This window comes from Pseudonaja textilis, chromosome 1, assembly GCF_049901715.1.
Source record: "Pseudonaja textilis isolate UNSWEBS1 chromosome 1, rPseTex1.2, whole genome shotgun sequence".
NCBI classification, from domain to species: Eukaryota; Metazoa; Chordata; class Lepidosauria; order Squamata; family Elapidae; genus Pseudonaja; species Pseudonaja textilis.
Window position 1 is genome coordinate 193,629,387 of NC_141990.1, and position 27,922 is coordinate 193,657,308.

The 27,922-nt window shown below is 42.5% G+C and overlaps 2 protein-coding genes and 1 long non-coding RNA gene across 14 annotated transcripts in view; 1 reads left to right on the forward strand and 2 right to left on the reverse strand.

Moving 5' to 3' along the window:
• PSMD14 (proteasome 26S subunit, non-ATPase 14) overlaps positions 1 to 228 on the reverse strand; it is a 112,720-nt gene extending 112,492 nt beyond the window's left edge. The window contains exon 1 of the mRNA XM_087920083.1: positions 112 to 228. The gene's annotated coding sequence lies outside the window, so the exon portion shown is untranslated. The remainder of the gene's footprint in view (positions 1 to 111) is intronic.
• A 16,680-nt stretch (positions 229 to 16,908) lies between these two features.
• On the forward strand, positions 16,909 to 27,205 carry LOC148127979 (uncharacterized). Its single transcript, XR_015740764.1, has 2 exons — positions 16,909 to 17,014; positions 26,294 to 27,205. It is a non-coding gene; the product is annotated as an uncharacterized LOC148127979 (long non-coding RNA).
• Positions 23,104 to 27,922, reverse strand: part of TANK (TRAF family member associated NFKB activator) — a 40,177-nt gene continuing 35,358 nt past the window's right edge. For all 12 annotated transcript variants that reach the window (XM_087920093.1, XM_026697162.2, XM_087920086.1 and 9 more), the window contains one exon: positions 23,104 to 23,809. In XM_087920093.1, coding sequence (XP_087776219.1) covers positions 23,633 to 23,809 — 177 coding nt within the window. In that variant the 3' untranslated portion in view covers positions 23,104 to 23,632. The remainder of the gene's footprint in view (positions 23,810 to 27,922) is intronic.

Sequence of the window (27,922 nt, forward strand, 5' to 3'; positions counted from 1 at the left end):
GCTAATGGGAGTGGCGGGGTTGGGGCTCTTTTGCAGCCCAGCCTGATTAAACTGGAGCCCCTGCTGCCCCTTACCTGGAGAGAGAGCCTCGCTGAACTGGAGGGGCCTTACCTTTGAGTAGGCGCGTGAGGAACCGGTCGTTGTGCAGAGAAAGACCAGGTTCACGTCGGTCGTTCCTTTTCCCTTGCTGTGTCATACCTCTCCGTTGGCTGGGTTCCCACGGCACAATTAAGCCATTCAACCAGCACACGCAATCTCCCGTGGTGTGGGAATCCAGCGACGCATCTCCCGCGATTTAGGAGTTGTAATGAACGTGGACTGAGGGATCGAGACCTTCCCAGGAGTGCCAAAATACGGCCATCTGGATCATTCTCCACCCCACCCCCTCAAGGCAATCCTGATGTGAAATGGCGGGCAGTCTCTGGCGTAAAGGCCACAGAATGGCCGCCAAGCGTGTGGATTCCCCTAATTGCCCGAAAAGTTACTTCCGGAAACAGGATGCAAACGTTAGGACGCACCTGCAGTTGAAGGGTGGAGTTTTTTTTCCCCCAAGGCACAGGTCCACTGATTTCAGTTTCAAATTTACACCTACAACTTTCCGACTAAAGTCACTAAGATTTTAAAGCGCTGGATTTGGCTGGGTCATCCACAGCTATTTAGTGTCTTTTGGTGGCTTAGTTAAATTTCCCACGAAGCTAACACACTGAAAAAGGCTTCCTGGCCTTTTCCCTGCGTTTCAACAATTCTGCCTCGCAAAGTGATTGGGGTGATGACATCTCCCACAGGTGTTAAAGTCAGATCTTTGGCCTAAAAAAAGTGAAAGTGTATGTGTGTGGGTGGGGTGGGGGTGTATCAATTATCATCTTTAACAACAGGTCTAAATCCTATCCATTCTTAATAGAAAATAAACCCTGCAGGAATCGGATTCACGTCCCTCATGTAATCTTCAGGAGCCGGGCCTATTAGGTAACACCAGGTTGGAGGAGAGCCTTGTCCTTGAAACGTCCATCCTCCGGCCACTTTGAGAAAGGGAAAGGGGTGATGGAGAAAAGTGGGCGGGAAAGCTGTTATGATAAACGGGACAGCCCAGCGCATAAGGTGCCTTATAGCTCGTCCCTGGATCACAGAGGGTGGTACCTCCGGCTTCCTGCCACAGCTACAATCCACCCGCATAAATTGGGCCATTGGGATGTCAGAAAAGTTTCCCCCTTTGTCACCGTAGCCGCCAGCTGAAACCTGCACCCTTTCTTCTTTCCTCTCTGCCTTTAGTAATGCGCCACCCACCCACCTTAGTCGTGTGCTTCCAGTAATGTAGACTATGCGACTAAAGCTATAAATTTCATATGCTTTTCGTGCATCGATAAAAATAGCCATATTGCAATGTGTCTATGTACAGGCTCGCGCGCGCGCACACGCGGATACACACACACACACACAGAGAGAGAGAGAGAGAGAGAGAATGCACTAATTTTTTGCATACGCGGTTCTAGTCCTGGCTCTGCTAACGTAAGAGAAAATAGACTGTTTTCCTTTTCTGAGTTGCTTGCATTATTAGATTTCTCACTCTCACAGATTATCCAAAAACTACCCATTGATTGATCGCCCGTAGAGCTGCATTTGGTGTAAAGAAAAACTTCACAGCTTTATTGGCTCCCAAGAGACAAAACAAACAGAACAAGATATTCGTATTAATACAAACAATGCAACAACCGAGAGAACCGTCCTGCGGAAAGCAGCGCAGCCAAGGCCGTCCAGCGCGCCACAGCCCCAGCTGACGAGAGACCCAGGAGGGCGGCTCCAGTTTGGCAGCTAGCGCTCTCAGAGAGAGAAAGAGAGAGAGCTGTCCCTCTGGGATTGGCAATAGCGTTCACAGCCACTCTCGGAGGGATCCCGGTTCAAAGCGGGAAAGATACCGCCGGAGGAGTGGGCAAGACTAGACCAGGGCTCCTGCTGCTCAGGGACGCTTCGGTGCTACGACGGGCCCAGCTGCAAAGGGTGCCCCAGCAGCTTCAGTTATCTGCTGAATACCTCCCCCGCCCCGGGTGCAATTTGAACCAGGTTTGTCGCTGATTTGGTTTTGAAGCGTGGGCGTAATTTTCCCTCCCTGGAGAGGCCTCCGGGCCAGACGCTTTGTACTACAACTCCGCTCTCCCGAACCTGTAGTCTCGGCCGGTTGGGATTATGGGAGTGGTAGTCCAACGGGTATATCTGGGAGGAACGTGATGATACCCGACATTCCGCGTCCCACTCTAAAGTGTTTACCTGAGCATCCCCCTTGCATTTTTATTCAAATTTAACATCCGCATAATTCGACGGGATTTACTCCCAGAAAACAGTCTAGAATTGCAATCTGACCCCAGGTAATTTATTTTTTGCACAGCATCGCCGTCTCAGATTGGGGAAAATGGTAGGGATCCCAGTTCATCCAAGCGCCTTGCAGCTAGTTGCATTTCCCAACTGGAAAGGAGCCGTACATTTAAGCGCCAGGCGATGCCAACTCCGCGCCAGAAACCAGATTGTCTTTAGTTTTGCAGCTGCAGAACTCTGCTGAATAAAACAAGATTGTCTTACTCTGTACAGTAAAATGATTACCGTACTTAATTTCCTGGATGCATAAAGAAGGTAACAGAGAGCATTTGCAGTGCCAGCAACCCAGAATACGAGTTCAGCTGCACCAGGTCCCTTACGTCTCAAGGGTGACCGCTGCATATGGTCAAAAAAGTTAAGATGGAGGCCAGGACGGCAGAGAGTAGACGAACCTCCTGTTCCAATTAACGTCAAAACGGGCGGGGGGGGCGTGCCCGCCATCTTGCCTTTTCTTTTTGATCATGGCTGCCGGGTATGCCTGGCTTCCTTGCTTTTTAACAGGTTTTAGAAAAACGCCTTCCTGCGATTCTATAGATACAGTTTGAGAGCTGTCAGATGAACAGGGTCAAGCTATTAACTCTTTGAAATGCTGGGGGGAGCTGACAGCACGACCTTAGGTGACTTCTTTTTGGTGCCTCCTAATCATTGTTGACTCGTGGTAACTGCTTGGAAAAAGTCCCTGCAGTTTTCTTTGCAAGATTTCTTAAATGGTTTGCCATTACCTTCTACCTAGGGCTGTGAGAGAGGGACTGGCCCAGAGTCATTTCAGCTGGCTTTGTGCTTAAGGCAGAACTAGAACTCTGTCTCCCAGTTTCTGGCTTCACGCCTTTAACACTGCACCACAATTAATATCATTACCCTTCTAGGTAGGGTCAATTTTCTGACTTTGGCTGGTCTGGAAAAAAAAAAACAGGGTCTCACTGGATTAGAATTGGGACAGGTAAGCAGGAAACCCCAAGGTTGCAGACTAGGCAAGAAGGGAATAGCAACTACTTCCATGTAAATTGCTATAAGTTACCAGGAGTCATGGGATTCAAAGGAGATTTTCCTCCCTTCTAAAGCTGCTTGAAACAGATTTGCTGGAAGAAAATAGCAACTCATTGGTATGCTGTATAAACACATTTATTTATAAATAAATAAACATGTATTTTCCCAGGTCATGTAATAAAATTAAATCTTCCATTTTAAGTATCTTGGTGACACTAGTTGTAAAGAGAATCTACAAATGTAGGCATGCAGCATAATATTTTCTAGAAAGTGAAATCTGGGTTTTACTCTGAGGAAAACACATAGCATACTGGACCCCAGGGATGGGATTCTACAGGTTTGCACCTATTCGCTAGAATTGTGGCTGAGGCAACATAGCTGGCTGAAGAACTCTGGGAGTTGAAGTCCACAAGTCTTAAAGTTGCCAAGGTTGGAGACCCCTGTTCCAAGCAGTTAGGAGAACCGGTTGTTAGAAGAAATCACTGGCCTAATCCTATAAGGAAGGCAGGAAGGGAATATTCTGGTGTTGCTTACAGAAACTGCCTCTCCATTAACCCTTATTAGATTCTTGGCAGGACTAGACTTCCTGTCTCAGGACCGTCTGGAGCTTTTTCCCATCCTTTGCTGGTACTTTGCTTGTGTGGAGTGACCACTCATATAATGGCACTGAAAAAAGTGACTTATGACCATTTTTCACACAACTGTTGCAGCATCCCCACAGTCATGAGAGGCCAGGTGAGATGCGTGCCTCAATGTGAGTGATATTGAGTTGGCCACACCCATCCAATAACGTCCACCAGTCACATGACCAAGCCACGCTGACCAACTAAGCCACGCCCACAGAACTGGTTGTTAAAAAATTTGAATCCCACCCCTGCGGGACGCCCCAACAAATGGAAAATAGAGAGGAAGAAGATCCCCACTTAGAGCAAGGAAGTAGACAACTTGATGCTCTCTGACATTTTGGATTTCAGTCTCCCCCTCCCCTCCAGGACCAGTGATTGCAAATAGTGGAAGCTGAAGACCAAAAAAGCACTACTTGTGCCAAAGGTTTACCCACTCTTTTTTTAATTGCAGATGTTTGGGTAGTTGAATCTAGTGACCCTCAAACATGTACTCTCAAAAAATGAGCAGCGTGTCTTGAGTTAGTGTCCATACATATATTTTGATTGCATTCAGCCATAACATGGAGAAAGTTTTTGTAAAGATGCTCTGAAAGCTAAAAGATGATCCCCTAAATGTTTGGAATCCAGAAGTAGCATCAATTTCTAAGGGGTGTGTGTTATTGGAGCTCTCCCTTTAAGCATAATTTTGTTGGATTAGGAAGGCTAATGCCTTCTAGATGCTTTGCATGACAACTGAGAAAAGATGACCAAGATTTATGTGAACTGTATTTGGTTACAGCACCAACACATTATCTCTCTACTGTTTCCCCCTTATTTTTTTAGATATTCAATCTTGTTCATTTTTCTTCTCTCTGGATTTGTCAAACAAAAACTGCTTCATCTATTTGTGTACATCTGCTGCTGCCAAATTAATTTGATTTTTCATTCCCTACCCACTATCTAAAATATTTTAATGTGGCTCCATGCTCTTTGCATTGAGGCGTTCAACAGCAATTGAAAGACAGGTGCTGCTCAATTTAACAAAATTGCACAGCCATTGACACAAGAAAGTTGCAAAGTCCAATTGTTGTAGGAAGCTACTGTTGAAATCCATGGGCAAGTAGGGTTTTATAAAAAAATAAGTTAAATAATTAGAAAACAGTATCTGACTTCAAGATACTTTAATAAAATATTTTTCTGTAATAATTTTAAAAGCATAATAGGTTTTAGTTCACATTATTGTACATTTTTGCCTTCATATATATTTTTAGTTTTACTTGAATATTTTATTCTACACAGTAATTCTGAAATCACTGCATTTGAGCTCACAATTCATTTCACAATGCATTTCAGCTTACAATTTTTAAAAATATCACCCCCAAATTTAGCTTTTTCATCCCTCTATTGCACTGATATTCAACCATTATGAGGCTTGCAGATGCAAATCTAATTCCTGACCTCCCAAACATCATAGATGGTCATGATATCAGAAGGAGCATTGTTGAATATTTTGTATGGGGGATTAAGGAGGAGGCAGTTTTAAGTACAGTATGGTAATTAGATCTATTAAATACCCTGTGCTCACACTGTATCTGCACAGCTAAGTCATCTCTATCTAATGTGTAAATCTAAAAACCTAATTAATATTAAAATAAGTAAAATTAGTTCATCTGGCCATATTTCCTGTCTGATTTTCCATATCAGGACGATCTTACAAATCTGAAAGTGTATCACTTCCTCCATTCCCTTTATAGCCTAAGAAAGTCATGAGGTTCCTATTTTGCCAAGTGCCAGGCAGTAACCAGATGTCAGAAAATGGTTCTTTTGAGGGTCAGAGTCAGAAGAGACATACGGTACCATGCAGGAGTTTTAGGTAATTGTGCAAAAATGCTGTAAATTAAGAACGCTTTAAAACATACAGTTTTAATTGTTTATGTCTTTGAGCAAAGAGAAGAAAAATCTAAATCAGATCAATATTTGGTGTGATTTACCTTTTGGCTTCAAACCAGCATCCATTCTTATGCTTGCACAAAGTCAGGGATTTTGTAGGATTAAAGCAGTCAAACTCGCAGCTCTGCAGGCCGGATGCGTCACACACTGGCCACACCCACACTCGATTTAGCAAAGGGGAAAGAAGTTGCAATACATCACGTGACAATGCCATGACGACACGAGTTTGATACTCCTGGGATTAGAGGCAGGCGTATTATTAAACCTTATACCAAGCAGGTGCCAATGACCATCAGTTTCATGTGTAGGTTGAAACAATCATTAACTGAAACAGAAACAGCTGTGTAGGATAGGTGAGGAATAGCCAAACTCTGCTACTAAGGTGAGGTGGGAGACAGTTTCATGTCACAGATACACCATACCCCATGGCAAAACTGAACACAGGAACAAGACACAAGGTAATTATACTGCATCAGCAAGGTCTCTCCCAGGCAAAGATTTCAGAGTAGACTGGTTTCAAGATATGCTGTTCAAGCTGTTTTGCAGAAGCACAATGATATGGGCAATGTTGAGGACCATGAACGCAGTAGTCAGAAATTTAATGCAGCAGATGAAAGACATCATGCTTAATGCTCTTTGACATCAGAAGGTGTTCAGCAGTGCCGCTACCACAGTGGGACCCAGGTACAGCCATCTACTATCTAGAGAAGTCTGGCTAGAAGTGGTCTTTGTGGAAGAATTGTAGCCAAAAAGCCATACTGCCAATGTGGAAACAAGGCAAAGCAGCTCAACTATGCATGAAAACATAGGAACTGGGGTGCAGAAAAATGACAACAGGTGTTCTAGACTGATGATTCAACATTTGAAATATTTGGCTGTAGTAGGAGGCAGTTTGTTCGCTGTAGGGCTGGAGAAACTGTACAATAATGAGTGTCTGCAGGCAGCAGTGAAACATGGTGAAGGTTTCTTGCAAGTTTGGGGCTGCATATCTGCAAATGGAGTTGGAGATTTGGTCAGGATCAGTGGTATCCTCAATGCTGAGAAATACCAGAAGATATTTACCCTTCATGCCATACCATCAGGCAGGTGGGTGATTGGTCCAAAATTTATTCTCTAGAAAGATAATGACCCCAAACATGCAGTCACTGTCATTAAGAACTATCTTCAACATAAAGAACAAAAAGTCCTGGAAGTGATGGTTGGGCACCGCAGAGCCCTGATCTCAAAATATTCGATGTCTTTGGGATTATGTGAAGAGACAAGAAGGATTTGAGGTAGCCTACATCCACAGAAGATCTGTGGTTCTCCAAGATGTTTGGAACAACCTTGCAAAGTTCCTTCAAAAAGTTTCCTAAGGATTGATACTGTTTTGAAAGCAAAGGGTGGTCATACCAAAATTGTTTTGATTTGGATTTCTCTTTTATTTTTCTCTTTTGTTATTTGATAAAAATAAACAAATATTTCTATTTCTGAAAGCATTTTTAATTTACAGCATTTTTGCACGGTACTGTACATGAATTGATGCCCGGGCCTAGCATTAAAGAACTTGTCTAATAAACACTGATTAGTTTCAATGTTTCAAGCCACACCCACTGTTTTGCATTTGGCCAATTGCAAAAGGGCAACAAATACAGGTGACCCTCAACTTAACAATTGAGCCCAAAATTTCTGTTGCTAAGTGAGACATTTGCTAAGTGAATTTTGCCCCATTTTATGATCTTTCTGGCCACAGAAAAGTGAACGACTGCAGTTAAGTTAGTAAATATGATTAAGTGAATCTGGCTTTCCCATTGCCTTTGCTTGTCAGGTCACAAAACAGGACCACATGATCCTGGAACAATGCAATTGTCATAATTTCCTTGCCATTTTGATCGCATTACTATGGGTATGCTGCAAAAGTTGTAAGTGTGAAAAAATGGTTATAAGTTACTTTTCCAGTGTTTTTGTAAGTTTGAATGGTCACTAAATGTTGTAAGTTGAGGACTATCTGCCCTACTAAGACTGTCCTCGTCTTAAAGCTGGTAGGGTATCTGATAGAAATGGAGGAAATGAATATTTTATATTCCTCCCCGCCCAATAATTAATATTGAAATAACTACTGTGATTGAGAGTATTGCCAGCAGAAAGGATCCTTGCATTAGTGATTGTCCGGGTTGCTTAAATCAAATATTAAGATTCTCAGTCTGTTTTAATACTGAGGTCACAGCAATCTTAAATGTATTTAGACAAATATGTATGGAACATAGCATACCAATTTAGTGTCTAACAACTGTGGATATCATTACCCACTGAAAATACTGTGATCACTTCCAATCACTAAATTGCAAAAGAGATTTCAGCATAGTCAAGTAGATAGCAGTAAGAAGCACGTGACTGGATTGGCTTCACACACTTTTATTCTGTAATCCTATCGTGCGATTCTGATTGATGCATGTATGAACTGCTATCAAACTGCTGACAAAATTTTCTAGGTTAAAATGTGACTGGCTAGTTTCTTTCCTATAAATACACCCAATATGTTACCCTTCCATGTCCCATGCTCGGACCTGTTCCCTAATCATTGTGGTTAGTGGTCTCAGTCAATAAAATTGAAGTCACATCCTGATAAAGACTTAAGATTTGTCAATTAGCACCCAACAAAAATCTAGCTTGTGAAAAGAGGCCTGGCTTTTCTCCACTCCTGATTTTCAGCACTGATTTTTTTCTCTTCCACACCTTTACTCAGTAGAATCTCAACATTAAGTCCTGTTGCCTTGTAAGTCAACTGAGTTTTTGCAAGATGACCTGAAAAGGGAAGTTTGGATGCTGTGTCAGATTAAAAAAAACCCAGGAGCCAACAAGCAAACATGCTATGGGTTTGTAAATTGTGTAAACTCAATCCTAGAAGAGACAGGAAGGGTAACACAAACACTGTGTCCTGTAGCTGCTGCCTTGTGTGTAGTCATCACACTAAACCATAGGAGTGTTTGTTTTGATTGGTCAGTTGTATATCCAAACCCATTGTGGCTTTACTATTTTTTTAATCAGTACTCCTTGGTTACTCAGAAAATAATTAGGTGTATTAGCCAAAGCCCCGATTTGTATTTCTGCTCGCAAATAGACGAAAAGTAAAATATTGGGTGGTCCTTCAGTTGCAAAATGGACCTGGAAGAGTCCCACAGCAGCTGGGGATTCACATGTGGGGTGCTTAAGAGAAGCCAAAAGAAACCAGGCTGGTGTTTCCTCCTTCCAGGTGGCGAACAAGCAACTCAACTCTGCGGCCCATTTCTGCATGCCAACAATGGTGCGGCCACATGGCTTCAAGCAGCCTCTTTTGGAAAACGCCTCGCTGCTGTGTGCAGGCAGGCCTCACATCTAGTGGAAGACTGGCGGCTCCCCTTTTTATTGTCCTCACCCTTTAATATGAGGTTACTGTCAAGAAGTGCCAATATACTGTCTTGGGCAAAGGAGCTGCAGCGTTCTAGGGTGCCCTCCCCAGGACTTCGCCATTAAGGCTGGTCTCCAGGGACTTCCTTTTTCTTTAATAGACATACCACAAAGAAATACCTACGCTGATTGATTAAGAGCATAGCATGTTAATAATCTCTTCGCCCCCTTTGCTTCTCTCCATTGCTTAATGTTAATATAACATCTAAAAGGGTACTTGGCTTTTTAAATATCCTTCACTGCATTGAAGCACATTAGTTTTCTTGCCAATGTGTTTTCAAAGGCTGAATGCACAGGAAGTGCTTGGCTAAAACCCAGTGGGCCAAATTGTTACTTCAGGATGTTTATACCAATTCAGGAGAGTTCATTGCTATTCAGGAATGTGTTGCATTGTAGCATTATCCATGAGATAGGTCGAATTTAAGGGTCCCCAAGACAAATGATTGAGTGGTCTTTTCAAAATCAAAAGGGCTGTGAAGTTACTGTTCACTGAGCGATCTGGACCTACCACCTGTTGTGAAGCCCACATTATAATAGGAAAAGAGACAATTGACTTTGGCTTGTATAGAACTGCCCCTTCTCAGTTTTCGTTCTTTCTTGTGTATTTGGGGAGGGGGAGGTTACACTGCTACCTCAGTGAAAGATAGGTGGTGCCACCTGCAAAAATCACACCTCATCAGGTGGGAGGAAAACCACAATGAGTCCACTGGTTTTCTGCTGGATGGATGGAGCTACTTTGGGCCTCCAAGAGGGATAGGCAGTTCTTTCACATGGCTCTCGATGGAGGACAGCCCCTTCAGAGGAGTAGGAGTGTTTTTTCCTTCATTCCTGGGATTGCTTTTATCCTTAATTAGCAGTTATTGTTTTTAGTTGTAGCTGAGTCCACCAGTGACACCTGAGGCTGTATGTCAATTAGACAACAACTAAAAGGCTGTTCCTGACTCAAAGGTTAAGTATTTGACACTCCCCAAACACTGATCCCTGCTATCAATTAAAACTAGCCAGAATCCTAATCCACAAAATATTGGGAAGAGTTTCCCTTCAGTGTCATTAAGCTAGTCCTATTTGCTTTGTGGACAAATGAGTCCTCCCCCCGCATCTATGAAATGGGAATAATTGTCCAGTCAGTCCAGCCATAACTTTGCCTTTTATGCTGGTACGTATGCTTGGAACACCCAGACTTAAAAAAAAAAACATTTTACTGCAATTTAAGGATGTGATTTAATAAAGAAGCATTATTTCTTTTGTGTAATATTTAAATATATAGTGGCAATAATTAAACTTTATGTATGTTATTGGAAAAATTACTAATTTCAAACATTTTTGAATATGGGCGATGGCATTTAATGACATATTGGATGCCATTCAATGCCTCTTTTTGAATATTGTGTATCACATCAACTCAGTTGGCATAATTTAAGTTTAAAAAGGGGACACAAATTTCAACTGAGATTGGATTGTATCAAAACACAGGAGTTATTTTTAGACTACTTACAATTGGTCAAGGAGCATTTTGTATACTGTTCATGGCATGCATTCTATGGGAGAAGTTTCATCACTTGGATTTGTCAGACTGTTAATGGTATAGTTAATAAATATTTTATATATATATATATATATATATATACACACACACACGCACACACACAAGTTTATATCTTGAATTGTGGGCAAAAGTCATTGTGAGCATGTTAAACCTACTCAGAAGCAAAATACAGTTTTGGGCTGTGTCAACAAGTAAAAGAAACACATTTTTTTGAGAAAATCATAACTACTGGGTGGTAGATGGAAAGGTTTACTTTATTCCAAGTCCTGCTTTCCTGTCTGATTGTAGACAGGAAAGCAGGATTTGGAATAAAGTAAAGCCCTTCCACCTACCACCCAGCAGTTATGATTTTTTTTTAAAGTGTTTTTTTCACTTCTGGTTGGCACAACCCAAAACTATATTTTGCTTCTGAGTAAGTTTACAACAACCTACAATCAGTAAGTTTTCTGCCTTGGAAGGCTGTCTGGTGCTTTAGCATGAAAGTGTGGAAATAAATGTTTTTAAAAGTTATGAGTACCATCAAGACTAACAGAACTTTTAAGTCCTTAAATTTCAAGAAGGATTAAGTCTGAAAATCTAGATACAAGGACTTGAGAGAAAGCCATATGGAACTCAGTAGGGGGTATTTGTGAGCAAACTGTTCCTAAAATCAGGTTTGCTCTTTGCTGCTAAAATCAGTGGACTATGTAGCCTGGGACCTGTATCAAAGGATTTGGTGATTCCTGCAAACAACAAATCCAGTGGAGTTTGCTTTTACCTAAATACACCTGTTTCTTCAGCAAAAAGCACACATCGTATGTGAAATTGCTGTGGCATGCTTTGGTTTCTTTTACTGTAGTCTTGCAGTGTACATAGATTTACACTGATGTAAATCCCACCGTGTTTACTCCCAGATAAGTATCTTAAGCTTGCAAATTTCAGGAGTCTTTTGTGCTTAGAAAAACTGGAGTTTAAAGCAAGAGTGTGCAAATATAACAAACCAGCAGGCTCATCAAAATTCTACAGTGCTGGATATTTATTTATTTTTGCTTGATCAAGTCAGGCCCTATAAACTTTTTACCTTTTGGTTATCAATATTTACTTGCCGCCTTGGCCTCCATCCCTGTCATTATCTTCAGCCCACTAAGGAGGAAAACCATCTCCTCAGTCCTTCGCTTTAGCACCTGGAACTACAAGTAAAACCAGAAAGGAACAACAGAGCTGATAAACTTATTTGGGAGAGGGGAAGAAAAAACCCACCTGCCCCATTTTTCATCTTGTCCAATTGATAAATGGAAGGTAAGGCTGCTCATTCTTATTCCGCCTCTTTCCCGCTTCCTAGAGAAGGAAATGACCTTAGGCTTAATGAAAATATCCCCAAAGAGCCCAGGAGGACTTTCAGGATCTAAAACTTATTTCTCAGCAGCAGATTTGGTGGACTGTATAAGTCCACTCCACCCGCTCTCCTGAATGACATCACTTTCGGACACATACAGAAAGCGCTTGATAGCATTCCCTGTCCGGATCCCGTCTGGAAACACTTTCGGTGGCCTCTCAAAATCGCTCCGTTTCGAGGTTAATTGCACCGCAGTTTTAAACACGCTGTTTTCCCGCGCGCTTCATCAGGCCTAACTACGCGAGGGAACGAAGTGACGTCCCTGGCAGGCGGCTGCGGATCTGTCTCCGCTCAGTTATTTCTCTCTCTCCGTGTGTTCCTCTGTCCCCCGGAGCATAATCTGGTGGGATCTCAGAAAAACCGTGGACAGACGATCCAGAGGCACCAACAACAATGATATCCAGAGCCATCTGGCCGGGGAACCGCACCAGAGTAAAATGCGTCATGTCCCCCTTCTGTCCACTTTCTGTACAACGGGGAGTGAATGACTCGGGAAGAAGCTCGACGACCTTCACTCTTTTCGACAGAGGGTCCAAGAGACCAGCCGCTTCTCCCCCCACCCTCACCCCGTGTTTTTTTTTTTTTTTCAGCCTTCTGGATCCCTGGCCGCCGGGCACCTCTCTGAAAGTCTTCCACAAGTAAAAGACTGAGGATCTCCAGGATAAATAACCCGCCAACTAAAGCAACTGGATCCCTTCCATTTTTTTTTAACACTTGCGGGACCCAGGGTAGAATGAACGGAACGGGAATTCAAACCAAGGAAAGTGTGCGAATTTTTTTAAAGAGAGGGAAATGCCCACAATCTTCCCCAACCTCCCGCGGGTCCTGTTTCGAAGGGGCTTCGCCGGTTGCATAAATCCTGGCAGGGCGGGCCGAGGCTAACCGCTTCGTTTCCCCAAGGGCGTTGGCTTGAGTGGTGGTGTGGTGTGGGGGGTTCCCTTTTAAGTTATCCCGGGGAACGCGCGTCTCTCAAGCGTTTCGCTCCCTGACTATTAATGGGGATCCTTTTCCAGCACGCACGCCTCAATATGTTGCTCTCTTCACATTAAAAACAGCCGTGTAGTAAATAATATTTTAATGTTAAAAGAGAAGTGTATAGGAATCAAAATCTTTAGGGGCAGGATGGAATGGAAACTGAGAAGGATTTGACTGTAAACAATCCAACGCTCATTCCTCTGCCTCGCAAGACGGGTAAAAGGCATCGGGTGCTTCCAGTTGCCATGGAGGAAGTATATGGCTTTTTTAAAAAAAGAAGAAAGGTGGTATTGCAGGGATAGAGTCCAAGCCTTGAAGGTGAGATCAGGGGTTGAAAGAGGAACTCGGGCTGCTTTGGAGAAGTGGGGTGCTAGTGCAAGCATGGGAACTGCATCATACCCACAAGGTTTGATTCTCAGCTAGATTGGTGTGTTTTCATTGTTCTGGGGATTTATCTGAGTCATATTAAGCTGCAATTCTGAACCCTGGGATTAGAGATCTATTCTGAACTGAGGAATTTATCAGTGGAAGACATTTTGGTGCTGGATCTGGAGGAACTGCAAACTCCCCACCCCAACCTAATCTAAGGTACAGGAGCCAAAACTATCAAAATTATTTTGGCAGAAAATTTTACAAGCCTTTTCTTTCTTAGGCAGTTAAAACTGAATAATGACAGATCAAATAACTGTTTGCTGCCCTTTTCTGACACTTGGAACCAGGCATTTGAGACAGTGAAGTGGCATCTTCATGCTACAGCTGTTTTTCATACTCAGTTGAAACATAGTTGACTAAATTAGTCTTAACTGCCTGGATTTGGATGAACATTGAGCCACAGATGATAGGTAGAATTAACTTAATACAGTGTTCTCCATGGTCTGGAAGTGTTCTTAGTAAGCCTGACTGCATTTTCTAGGAATACTCATTTATTCCTTTTTTTCCTGAGTTCCAGCAATGCACACTCTGCTAGATTTAAAGTGTATGTAATCAGTTGGTGGCTCTTTGTACTGTAGTAAGAACACAGCCACTGAACCATAAAGTAACCATACTTTAGCCTACCATACTGTATTGTGTGAGCTCATTGCTCTGTTTGGAGACAATATTTAAGGTAGTGCTTCTTCCAATATGACCTGTAAGCTTGGATAATACCTAAAAATGCCATTACTGATTTAAACACATTTCACTGGAACTGGGAAATCTTCATTCCATGTTTCCTAGAATACAAAGTGGTCTACCATATCCTTCCATAATTTAATTTTACAATTTGTATTTGTATTCCTAGCAAATCCAACGTTTTTAACTTCTCAGTTTAGTTCACAATCATGGCATGTCTTATGCTGCTGGGAATGCTGCACTTTCACTATGCAAAGTGATTTATTATGCAAAACACCATTTGCACTTCTGATATGGGCAATTCTGTGTGGTCTTGAAGTTCCAAACTATACTGAAAGTAGCCATAGGCTTCGTAGTTCTCAATGGAGAGAAATCATACTTACCACTGCCACAGACAAAATCCTTTTGTTTAGTTTGTAGAGCACATCAACCACAAATAGATCAAGGTGAATTTCATTTAGAATGTCGTGTCAAAACCAGTCTGTGGTCTACAGATTGCATAATGCAACCTTTCCTTATACTTTTCCATCAGCACCAGAATATGCTAGCATTTCCAATGTTTTTATTTGATGGTATACAGCTGATCTGTGTCAGAATATGGAGAGTCTTATTCTCTAGAAAGCAATTAGTTATTCCTGCTTAACTTAACAAGGTATTTCCACACAACAAAGTGTACATCGTTCCATAGGGCTTCACTAGCCTTTTCAGGAAAGGGAGGTCATATGGAAAGCTGTGGTCAGTGTCTTCCCTAGGTGACAGGGAGAATGCTTTACTCATGTCATTGGCCTGAAAAAGTTAGAACTTCAGATAGCATGACAATTATGGATTGGAATAACTAGGTTGCAACTGGTAGTCATTGACATGATCACAATTGAGCTCATAATTTCCATTACAAAACAAGACTGTTGTTAAGTGAGTTTTGCCCCATTTTAGGATCTTTCTTGCCACAGTTAAGTGAATCACTGCAGTTAAGTTAGTAAAACATGTAAGTGAATCTGGTTTCCCCATTGATTTTGCTCGTCAGAAGGTTGCAAAAGGTGATCACATGACCCTGGGACACTGCAACTGTTACCCATACATGCCAGTTGCGAAGTGCCCAAATTTTGATCACATGACCATGGGGATGCTGCAGTGGTCATGTGATAAATGGTCATAAGTCACTTTTTCAATGTCATGGTAACTTCAAATAGTCACTAAATGAATGGTTCTAAGGGCTACCTGTATCAACCCAAAATAGAAGGTACAATCTGGTGAATTCTATTGTAGCAGCCTCTTTTATTTGCACAAGGGTTGGTTGGGTTTTTTAAAGCCACTGTTTAGAGGACCTTTGTTGTCAAGCTCAGAACAGAAATAGTTTCTAAAGCTGAAATAAGATACAGTGGGGACAGCATGTACAAATGCTAATAAAGTTATAAACAGTAATGCTAATGGGGGGGGGAGTTAGAACCAATGTATTCCATCATCTTAATTTATAGTTGCATTCATATAACAGTATAGGCCAAAATATGGCTATTTTAGGGCAGTCTTAACACTCAAATCTATAGGTTTAATGTAACCTGTAATCAATTATTTGAAGAGAAACATCTACATCAAGAATTGCTTTCTGAAGAATTTGTTCCCAAACATTCACAAGAAAAGAAAGTGTGATGCTATCTGCTAAATTAGATTTCATTTGCACATAGGTATTTCTGCCATGGTCTGGAGCAAAGGTTCATACTTACAGTACTAGTTTAGGCAATTTATTCAGAAGTAAATCCAATTGAATAGGATTTGTATTGTTATTGAAGGAAAACAAATCTTATATTTGGTGTGGGAAAGAGTAGTGGTTTCTTGGATTTTGAACTGATTTAAGTTGGCCAGTTGTGTTTTTATTTCACTCCGAGCTGGATTATTTAAGACGTTTTGAGAAGCATGAGGGACCTGCAGAGTGCAAACCAGGACAGAAAGAAATAATTCATTAGTAAAATCAATTCTATTAATGTTTTATTTGGAAGTGAGCCAACTGAGTTTTTACTTGTTTTAAAAGTAGGCAGTTGGCTCTTCAAAGCCAGGTTTTCCATGAAACAGAGGGCTTTCAAGTAAACGACTCAATCCCAAAGGCAGATAATAACATCTTATACACCAGTTCGTCCAAAGCTGCTTGCATCAAAAGATGCATCTTGCCCTCGTGGGGCCCAAGTTCCCACCCAATAGCCCCAGCTGTTGATTTAGCCACGTCCAGGTCGCGATCGCCCCATCAGAAAAAAGGTTCAGCAAGCAGGAATTTCTTGACTCGGGCGCATGCAAGGTTCGTCGACCAGGCTTCTTTCCCTAGTTAAATAAGGTGGCCGGTAAATAACGGGGCGCCAGCCGGTTGAAAGTCGGCCTAATTGGTCTGTGGAAGATCAAGCAAGCCATTAAACGCTTTTTCTCCCCCCCCGCCCCCAACCTCCATGGCCCTTCTCACCCCCCTCCTCCGCCTCGCGTAATTAGGGACGCTGGTGGCGACGGCTGGGTTAAAGGCAGCGGGGGATTTCTCCCCCCCCCCCAAAAAAAGGGTTTTGGAGAAGCGAGGACCGTACCCCCTCCCCCCCTCGCCCCCGATTCATGGAAGCGAGCGTGGGCGTATGTGCGGGATGCGCCTGAGCCGCGGAAGCGTCGGCGATGAGCTTCCCTCTCCGGCGCAGGAGTAAAGTAAGTAGCAGGGAAGGCGGGATCGCGTCGAGCCGAGCCGAGCGAAAAGGAAGGAAGGAAGAAGGAAGCAAAGGAAAGGAAGGAAGGAGGCCCGGCTGATTAGCATGCAGCAGCGCTCCCGAGCCCGGCTCCATTGTTTTAACACCTCCCCTCTCCTCCGCGCCAATCTGTCACCGTTCAGCAGGCGAACGCTGCTGCTTCGAACGCTGCTGCCTCAAATGAGACGGATAATTAGCTGCCCCGCACGAATGGCGCACTCTTCTCACCCCTGATTGCTATCACCTTCTTGCTCCTGGCAGTTTTGACACCTCGTAATCAGCCTGCTGCTTTTTCTCTTTTCTTTCTCCGTTTCTGATCTCCTCCCCCCCCCCACTCCACCCCACCCTACGCTCCCTCTTTTCCTTCAGATTTTCCTTTTTTTTTTTTTTAATAAATGCAATGCCAGTTGCCATTTGGATTGAGTCTTCTCTGTTGAGTTAACCTTGCACGAATTGCAAAGGGAGGAAGACTTGGGGGTGGGGGTGGAAATGCGAGCCTACCAAAGCTTCCGACAAATAGGTGGGTTAGTAAGTGGGGGTAGCGGCGGAGGACGAGGGGGAAAGAAAAAAAACCGCCTGAGCTCCGCCGCGGGCGAAAGGAAGCGCTTCGGTCGGTCGCCGGCTTCCCCTGGCGAGCATTCCCGGGCCGGTGGGGGTGGCAGTTCTAGCACGCCTCCTTTAGCTCACGGCAGATCGTTGCAAGGGAGGCCCCGAGGCCCGGCCAAGCTGCGATGGTGGATTGGCTCAGCTCTGGCGCTTCTTGGCGGGCTGGAAGGCGAAAGGAAAGAAAGTCTAGCTGAGTGTGGCGATAAACAAACTACGGAGGGAACCTCCACAAAAAGGACAGAGCTGAGACCTCAAATTAATATACTGCATTTCCCTTCGAATATCGCACCCCCTCGATGAACTAGTGGAATCTGTCACAAGAGCGTTTCCCGCTCGCCTCTAACGAGCGGTGACAGCCTAATTACGGGAACGGCAATTGCAAGAAGCAGCTGGCGAGGTAGCCGGGAGAGAGCCGGGGAAGTAAGGTGCGCGGCGGTGCGTAGGGGACGGGCGCTGAGGAAAGGAATCCAAAGCAAAAGCCGGACGGGCTTCTTCGCCCCTCGGTGCCTTTCTCTGGTTGTTGCGCTTTGTTGGAAGTTGCCCCCCCCACCCCCTCGCTCGCCTGCCAGAGCGTCGAAAACGGGCCCTTCCGTAGATGGTTTATGCAGTACGGGAGGAGAGAATGGCAATAGCGCCTTATCCGAGGTGGGGTAACGTAGGAGGGACCTCTCACTTTCCTCAACTATTGCTTCCTTCCATGACTGCGCGCTAAAATCAAACTGGCCCTCTGTTGAATGCAGTCATTTCTGCTGAGCTAAGGCCGCTTTTACTCCGTCTTGCCGTCTGAGGTAACAGAAGAGGTAACAGAAGGGGATTGCTGTCCTTCCCCTCACCCTCAAAAAAAGCTCTTCATTGTTTCCTACCCGCCCCTGGCTAAATAGCACAGCCGAATCTGGGAGAGCAAAAACCATGTATGCTATATATTCGCAAATCCCGGTGTGAGTTTTTGCTTATCGGTAGTTACTTTCTGCAATGGTCAGATCTGAATGTACAGTGGCATCCTATTAGATAGGCCTTGGCAGAATTTTGCTTTCAAGACAATGGCCTCCACTTAACGATGGGAGATACTGAGAGGTTAATATACTGAGAGGTTAATATACAATATACTCTTTGGCTTTGCTTCTGTGGTGTGCCACAGGCTGAAAAATCATTGATTTATCTGTAAAGGATATTCTATCCTACAATTCCAGTACAGGATTTCTTTACCCTTTAAAGAACGAAGTAATTGTCAGGCAGCACTGCACTTTATGTACTGTACCATCACTCATCTTGGTTGGCTGGAAATTGCTGGAGGGAAAAATCTGGTATTTAATCTATAGCGCATTCTGTAGATTGGATTCTTGTATTTTCTATTTCATAAAAAAAAACACCAATCTAGGACTACATACAGTTTCCTCTTAATTCAGAAGTAGGGAATTTCAGATGTTGCTGATCCATAACTGGATCCTTCACGATTGGTCATGCTGGCCTGAAACTTTTGGAAGGTATAGTTCAACATCTAGAGCAGGATTTCCAAACCCTCCCCCCCCGACTGTGGACCGACACCAGTCCACAGCCCCCAATGCAAGGGTGGGATTCAAATTTTTTAACAACTGGTTCTGTGGGTGTGGCTTAGTTGGTGGGCGTGGCTTGGTGGTCGTGATTGGGTGGACATGGCTTGGTGGTCATGTTATTGGCTGGGCATGGCCAACTCAGTATCACTTACATTGAGGCACGCATCTCCTCTCCTGGCCTCATGACTGTGGGGATGCTGCAACAGTTGTAAGTGTGAAAAATGATCATAAGTCACTTTTTTCAGTGCCATTGTAACGTTGAATGGTCACTCCACAGAAGCAAAGTACCAGCAAAGGAGGAAAAAAAAAACTCCAGAGAAGTTCCAGAGACAGGAAGTCTAGTCCTGCCAAGAATGTAATAAGGGTTAATGGAGAGGCAGTTTCTGTAAGCAACACCAGAATGTTTCCTTCCTGCCTTCCTTACAGGATTAGGCCAGTAATTTCTTCTAACAACCAGTTCTCCGAACTGCTTAGAATGTTAGCAACTGGTTCTAGCGAATAGGTGCGAACTGGTAGAATCCCACTCCTGCCCCAATGTCCAGGTTACCTTCTGGCTGCAGAAAAACTCTCCCAGGAACAGCCTTTAACTGCAGAAAATTAGCCAGCAACAAGTCTGCGCAAACAAGTGAAGCCCCATCTGTGAGATGCAGGCAACATGCAAAACCACGCCCTCTCCAGTCCATGAAAAACCCTTTCTCCATGGAACCAGTCCAAGTCCCAAAAGGTTGGGGGCTGCTGATCTAGAAGTTTCAAACTTTATCTGTCATACCACAATTAGTAGACTAGGCCTTAATATAATTACCGTGTTTCTCACAAAATAAGGCTGGGCCTTATTTTTTTTTGACCCCTGAAAAACAGGCCGTCTTTTTGGGGGGAGACTTAATTCCCCCCACTTGCATCCTCGGGTGGGTGGGCGGCAACGGCTTGGATGTTGACTTCGGCATTGGTGGGGCACTTTCTATCAGGAGACCTTCCGCCACCATTGCTTTCCCTACTCCCTGTGCTACCGCAGCGTTTAGAGCAACCCCATGGTGTTTGGCACAGCCATGCGCGACCAACCAGGTTCCTCCCTACAACCGGAGCCTGGCGGAGACACACGGCTTCAGGTGCTCCTGTTGCTGCCTTCCCTTCGCCTTTGAAGGCAAAGCCAATTCTTTTAAAAATGATGCCCTACTACTGGTACAACAAACCCTCTTCTGCCCAAGAGGGCAGCCCAACTCTACATGGGGAGGCGAATCTCCCGGGGCCGCAGTGCAGGATCGGCCCACCCCAGAAGCGCCCAGCCGCCGTCCCTGCCTGGCGCTGGGCAGAACATAAAGAGCTTCGCCTAGGGCGCCCAGCGCAGCTGACAGGCGGGCCCTCCTGCCCGGCGGCGGAGCTCTTGTCAAGGCAGCAAGTGCCTCCCTGCCGGGCCCTTCACTCATCCCGCCAGGGCAGGAGAGGGCTTGTCGTACCAGTAGTACGGCGTTGTTTTTAAAAGAATTGGCTTTGCCTTCGAAGGCGAAGGGAAGGCGGCGACAGGAGTGCCTGAAGCCGAGTGTCTCCGCCGGGCTCCGGTTGCAAGGAGGAGCCTGGCTGGTCACGCGTGGCTGCGCCAAACTCCACGGCATTGCTCTAAACGGCGCGGCAGCACAGGGAGAAGGGAAAGCAATGGTGGCAGAAGGTCACCCGATATGAAGTGCCCCACCAACGCCGAAGTCAACGCGGGCAGCACCATATCTGGGTATGCAACAAAAGTACTTCCTAATGGCAAGCCCCCCCACCATTCCCCCCCCCATTTTGCATGTTTAATATAGACCTTAATTTGGGGGGAGGGGTTTAATTTGATTTTATGCCCATAAAACATGCTGGGACTTCCTATTAGGGGAGGTCTTATTGTTGGAGAAACACGGTATTTCCTTGTTTTTGTCTTGATTCCAGTTTTAAGATTAGTCATACCAGTCAAGAGAAAGATGAAAATAACCTAGACTGGAATCATTGGCCTAGATGGCTAACCTTTTCGACACCAAGTATCCAAAGTGCAAGCACGCACCCCCAAAATGCAATGTGCTTGTGCCCCCTGCGTACCCTCATGCATGCATGCATAACCCCCACATACGTGCCCTGTGAATGCAACCCAGAGCATGTACCCCACCCCTTGTGACCCCCTGCATGTGCACCTTGCCACTGCGCATGCACACAAGACCCTACACATGCATTCCCCACACATGCGTGGCAGAGATCTGAAGACCAGCTGGCTGGCGGAAGGTGTGCACCTGCATGCACAGCGGAGCTGAGCTTGGCCAACAGTTTGTGGGCCCAGAGAGAGGGCTCTGAGTGCCACCTCTGGCACTCGTGCCAGAGTCACGGGCCGTCAGTCCTCAAGTCACAAGTCAGAAAACTTGTAAACTGATGACTGATTAGTCCAGTGTTTCTCAACCTTAGTAATTTTTAAGATATGGACTTCAACTCCCAGAATACCCCAAACAATACTTTTTTGAAGTTGCTGAGATTAAAAAAAAAAAACTAGACCAGACTATTAGAAACTTTGAATATGAACAGTGTACCAGGAGGAATCATTTAGAGAAGGAATTTTGTTCCTCTCTTAAGATTGAACAATTGACTATATTTATGTGCTTGTATATGGGATCTTATACAGAATTGGATACAGTAGTCCTTGGCTTACAACAATTCATTTAGTGACTGTTTAAAGTTATAATGGCACTGAAAAAAGTGACCTATGATCATTTTTCACCTTTGCGATTATTGCAACATCCCTGTGATCAAAATTGGCAGATGCTTGGCAACTGACTCATGACCTATGATGACGTGGGGCGTGGCACGACAGCAACACAGTCAGATAAGCAATAAGAGTCCCTTTATTATCTCCAACTTTGCCTCCAATGTCCAGGTTACCTTCTGGCTGAAGAAAAACTCTCCCAGGAACAGCCTTTGACTGCAGAAAATTAAGTCCAAAATATGAGCAACACAAAAGTCCAAACAAACCAAGATGAAGTAATTAGTTTGGCAGGGCAGAAACAAGGATCTCAGGCTTAAAGGCACAGCAAAACTCACACGGTTGGGAAGGTGCCAGGAACAGATAAGCCATGACAACACAGGATAAAATCACTTTGCTTCCAGCAGCCTGCACGCAGCCTGCCTTATCAACTGTCTTCCCAGCTGTGGCTAATGAAGGGAATCAGGGCCCTGTCTTCCCTCGTAAGCCATGCAACCCACGTTACTCTCTTCTCCGTTCCTCCCTGCATGCCCTAGGATGAAGAGTAGGTGGGCCTGGTTCTTCCTCTGAATTCCCTCTCCCTTGTTCTATCTCTCCCCTGCTCTGCCCAGCCAGACTTTGCCCTTCCCCAGCTTCCTCCAGTCAACGGAGCCACACTCCCACTCCCTGTCAGCTGTCCAGCTTCCCACTGGGATTCAGACTCCAACAGGCCAGGGCATGACATGACCGTTGCAGTGTCCCAAGGTCATGTGATCACCTTTTGCAATGTTCTGATAAGCAAAGTCAATGGGGAAGACAGATTCACTTAGCAACCATTTTACTAGCTTAGCCACAGTGATTCACTTAACCACTGTGATAAGGAAAGTAGTAAAATGGGGCAAAATTCACTGAACAAATGTCTCGTTTAGCAACATAAATTTTGGGCTCAATTGTGGTAAGTTGAGGACCATCTGTAATTGATCTTACCTCTACTACTAAATAGAGGTTGATTGTCACTTTCTGTTACCAAGTCAACAACATTCCAAAGTTCTATTCTAAATGAATTTTTTTGACTAGGAATAAAATAAATTGATATAGGGCCATAGAAAAAAGCATTCATACCTACATACATGTTCCATGCATACTTATATGTAAATGCATTTATGGCTTATTTTGATATTAATATACCACTTATAAGTAGGTGAAACATGTGGGTCATTGGTTTATTACAGAAGGGGCAACATCAGAAGTTCACTTTAATAAATTGTTCACAGTTAAATGCCTAATATCAGGAAGGGTCAGTGTGTACTTGTAAGCACTAAATTACATAACACTTATTTTCATGTATCTCTTAACTACAAAGCCAAATGTTAAAAAAGTAGACTAATAAATAAATGTTATTTAGAAATACAAAGGATGATACACACTTACTGGTTCTATATACAAAATATGGTCCCATTTTTTATTTGTTACATACCGGATTAGATCATAATATTCAGCATCCCTCTGCAACTACAGTTTTAACTCAAGACATGTTGATTCAAAAGAAGTTTCGGTATATGTATTTTAGGGCTTTATACTGATTTTAATTATATTAACGTTGGGCATGAAACTCAACAGATTGTTATAAATGCCTCCTTATATTCTGAAATTTGTATATCTGTTGGGATCAAGATCAAAGACAGCACCCACAAATTAAATAAAACTTGTCTGTTTTCCACTGATGCTAAGACTTCAAGTTGAAATGTGAATTCAGATGCCTCAGAAAATCCTCTCTGGATGTACGAGATGGCGGGAACACTTTCTGACAGAATTCACATATTCCTGACTGACTGAGTTCCGAGTCTTCAGAAGCAAGTGCCAGTAAGTCAGTATCTTGAGTGCAGTAAGATTTCCATGGAGGCTGTAAGAAGCAGGGGGAAAAAAGGAGTAAATGCTTTCTGCATAATAAGTGTTGTGTTCTCACTGACAATGGTTTAGTACTGATTAGTTTCCTTAAATATGTAGCTTTTACTAAATAATAAGTTTTGATTTTCTCTAAAACAATCCACATATTTTAAAAGATGCCATGGTTGAAACATTGGTCTAAAGTCTGAAGTATGTAATATATTTTATTTCTTTTAAATTTTAGAACTGATTACCATTAACTAGCAATTTGGTCAGCAGTTCTAGCATGATAAATATAGGCATTATATTATACTTATGTAAGTATAATGCTAAGGCACTGGTATTCACATTATGTAAGAATTTTGATCATCAGCACCTCATACTTTTAAAACAACCGAAATACATGAATATCAAACTCTTAAATAAAAAGTTCACTGATTATGGCACACAAGCTAGAATAATTTTGGTAAGCAAATATTCATTTAGTATTTCAAGACTGGGCTTTCTTTTTAAAGATAATATATATTTTGAATATGTGATTATGCAATAACAAAATGATAAGGGCACAAAGCCCAGGATATATTTCTAGAAGTACTTTGTGTTATTTTATTACGTAAGAACATGCCATTTGAATCTACATGTTTCCTTTGGTATTTAAATACAATATACAAAATTACATACATATCTACTGCTAACCATGTCCTCATGAATTTTGAAATACAGTAGTTAATTTAAAGGGGATGGAGAACAGAGAAGTAGCTACTGTTTCTCTTAGGACTTAATGCTTTGTCTAAACAATATTTAAGATTTGTCACAGGCCCTTTGCAGATTTATTTTGTACATCTTGTACTGTGGTCAGTCATCAATCTTTCCAGGCTAATTAGGTATAATTACATCAAGTTCTAACAAACACTACTTTTTGTTGGTGTAAATTGCTTTGGAAACCTGTCTAAGCATTGATGCGTGTTTTAAGTATCACTATGGAAGTGTGCTTTTAATTACTTATTTGCAACTCCACCTTCATTTAAACTGGCAGTTTTAATAACTGTAACAGGAAGCATTTCATGCTTTATTGGTAATATTTGATCATATATACAACTCTTCTCTTGAGAATTTTTATTTACTGGCCTGGTTAACACTTGACACTAAGTCACAATGTGATTTGTTTGGTTTTTGGGTAAGTATGATGTGTGAATTCACCCGTTATATCTTAGTATTCTGTACAGAGTAGGTCACTAAAGCTTGTTTAACAAACCATAATGAAAAACAAGCTGTATGAAACCTTCAATTGAGTTTTGTGTTACAACTTGATTTAACTTGCAGTTTTATTTACAAATAAGTTTTCATTGAATACAGTCAAACTTACTTTTAACTAGACATCTAGAATTCTCTTAAAATCTCCCCTTAACAACTTCACTTAACATTTAATGAAAACAACATTGCCCAAGAAAGCATTTCTTTGGATTAAATTTCCACTGTAGAAGAAATTAAGATATCTGGGTAGGTTTTATTTTGGGTTGCTGCTGATGGTGTCCTTTTTAAGTTATGTTGTTATGAATGTTTGCAATAATTTTAATATGGCAATTAATTAGTCGCCTTTTAATCATTAATGAAATATATTTTTTCATTTCCATAATTTCAACATGCAGATGTTTGAAATATTAAAAAAGACAATTAAAATTCAGTAACTACTGCTGCCACTTCATGTTAAATGGAAAAACTTTAATGTGTTTATTTCAGTTGCAAACAAGAATCCAAAGAGAATTAACGATAAACAAAGGTGACCTTAGCTTGCAGCCCATTGGTTAAAATAAACGAATTAGCATTTTAATTGCTGTACCCTACTTTATGCATGCTCCTTGCTAACGTAGCTTTTAGTTAGAGAAACTGAATGGCCTCCTGAATGGCTCATGCAGACGGTTAAACACCATGTATTTGTATAAGTATTGGGATATGTATTTCTAAAAGGTATACATCTAAGCATATTGTAAAGTACTTTACTTAATAGGTGTGGCACGCCCTTTACATTTGCTTTTCTCAAAATAGGGAGCAATCCATTATGAATTAAAGACTCCTAAATGAGCCACAGTACAGGGAAGCACAACATTCCTAACTGTTCAATTCAGTCTACATTCCTGTTTTCATTATTACAGTTTTCAATCCAGGTGTTTAAGAAACTGCAATACACTAAGAAAGCAGACTCAATTTTTTATATTTAGTCTGTAAGGAAGAGCTAAATTTATTACATCAACTGAGAGCCACAGTTCTAACGACTTATGGTTGCCAATTACGCTGCATTTAAGTTTCCCCTCCTCATCTTTACTTGTTAACACATGTACTAAATACATGACAGAAATTCTTGTCTGCTGAAGAAGAAAAAAAAGGATGGGGGAATCAAGTGTGTAAATCAGCAATATTAGGATGTCAGCAAGGTTAATCCTGTATACAAGGATCCAAACATTTTAAATGCATTTTCATACTGTCTACGTTTACTCTGCAGGCAAGATAATGAGGTGCCTCAAGCTATCTTCAGCTGACTCAGGGAGTGAATCTATCTACTGTTATCAGGAGGGTACAGCCTCACAGTCTCATTGAATGCATCTCAAATCAGGCCAACTATTTGTCGTTAAAGTGAAGGACCCTGGACTTCCGGTTTGAAGGGCTTTGGCGACAGACAGAAATCCGCAATCGAGCGCGGTTTCTGTCTGGGCTCGCGGCTGGAGCGCCCCGAGCCGGCTGGTTTCGGGGCTAAGCCACACCATAGAGGTGGTGAAGAGGGGGGAGACCACCAGTAGGGTTGAGGAGAGCCGCATCTCTCCTCCTCAGCTGGCCATTACTCCCTTTCCCGAAGGCGGTTGCAGCGGTGGTCAGAAATGGCCCCCACAAAGGAGAACTTGACTGGAAAAGAATGTGCAGGAAGAAGATAAGAAGTGAAAGTTTTGGCTGACCAAGTTAAATTGTAAAAGCAACAACCAAGGTACCCTGGAATTTAAACTTACAAAAAATAACATCGCTCCCAAAGAAGAGTTGGAAGCAGCAAAGGAAAGTGAAAAAGGAAAGGTTTGGGGTTTTTTTCCTTCTCTCTCCTTCCCTATACTGACAACTAAGAGACTTAAATAAGAAATCAGAAAAATCCGCTTTGACATCAATAGGCAATTAAGCTGAAAATAAAACAAAATGCCAAAGGGATAATAAAGATTTCTGGACATTAAAATTTTTCTTTTTCATAAGCAGGAAGGGAGAGAAAAAGAATAAGGGCAGGATCTGGAAGAGGGAGGAGACTGCCTGGAATTAAAAAGAATCTACAGTAAAACTTCAACAAGACTTCTAAAAGATACATTTTAACTGAAACTTTGCAACTAAATAGTAACCCCAGGAAGAGAAAGTGAAAAAAAAGAGCAAAAAAGAAACAGCTTGTGTGTATTTGGATTATTTGGCGATCTTTGGATTCTTGGTTATTATATTTGAATGACTAAAATCAATCGGGTGGTTGTTTAAAAATTTATACAATGGCATCACTTCTGGATGAATTGAAAATGGAACTTAAAAAGTACAAAGAAGATGCACAAGAAGGGAAGGGTTCTTTTGGCTTCGTTTTTCAATTCTTAGAAATGGAGATTTGGAACTATGAGAAACAACAAGAAACGACTGCAAAACAAGAAGACTGGCACAAAGAAGAAGCCATTTTTAATGAACAAGCAATTTTATGTGGGGAAGAGAAAGGAAACGGGGGGAATGGAGAATTTAAGACTTAAAAAATACAACCAAAGAAAAGAAAAATAATTTGAAAAATAAGTATAATACTGGAAAGCAACAGAAAAGGGGAATACAGAAGAGAGAAATAGAGGTAGAGAGACAAGGGGGTAAAAAGGGGAGAGAAGAAGAAGAGAGGGAAGAAGGAAAGGGAAAGAAGTTACAAAGGACCGGAACAAGATATAGAGAAACAGGACCTATTTAGAGATAATGGGTGAAAATCTAACTGAAAAAGGGATTCTGTAAAGGTACATAAGATTGTATTGTTATATTAGTAATAGAAATAACTTTAGAAAATTGGAAACAACATATGATTAAAATGAGGGATAAAATAGTTAGTGTAATTTAGTGAAATGTTTGTGAATAAAATAAGTGA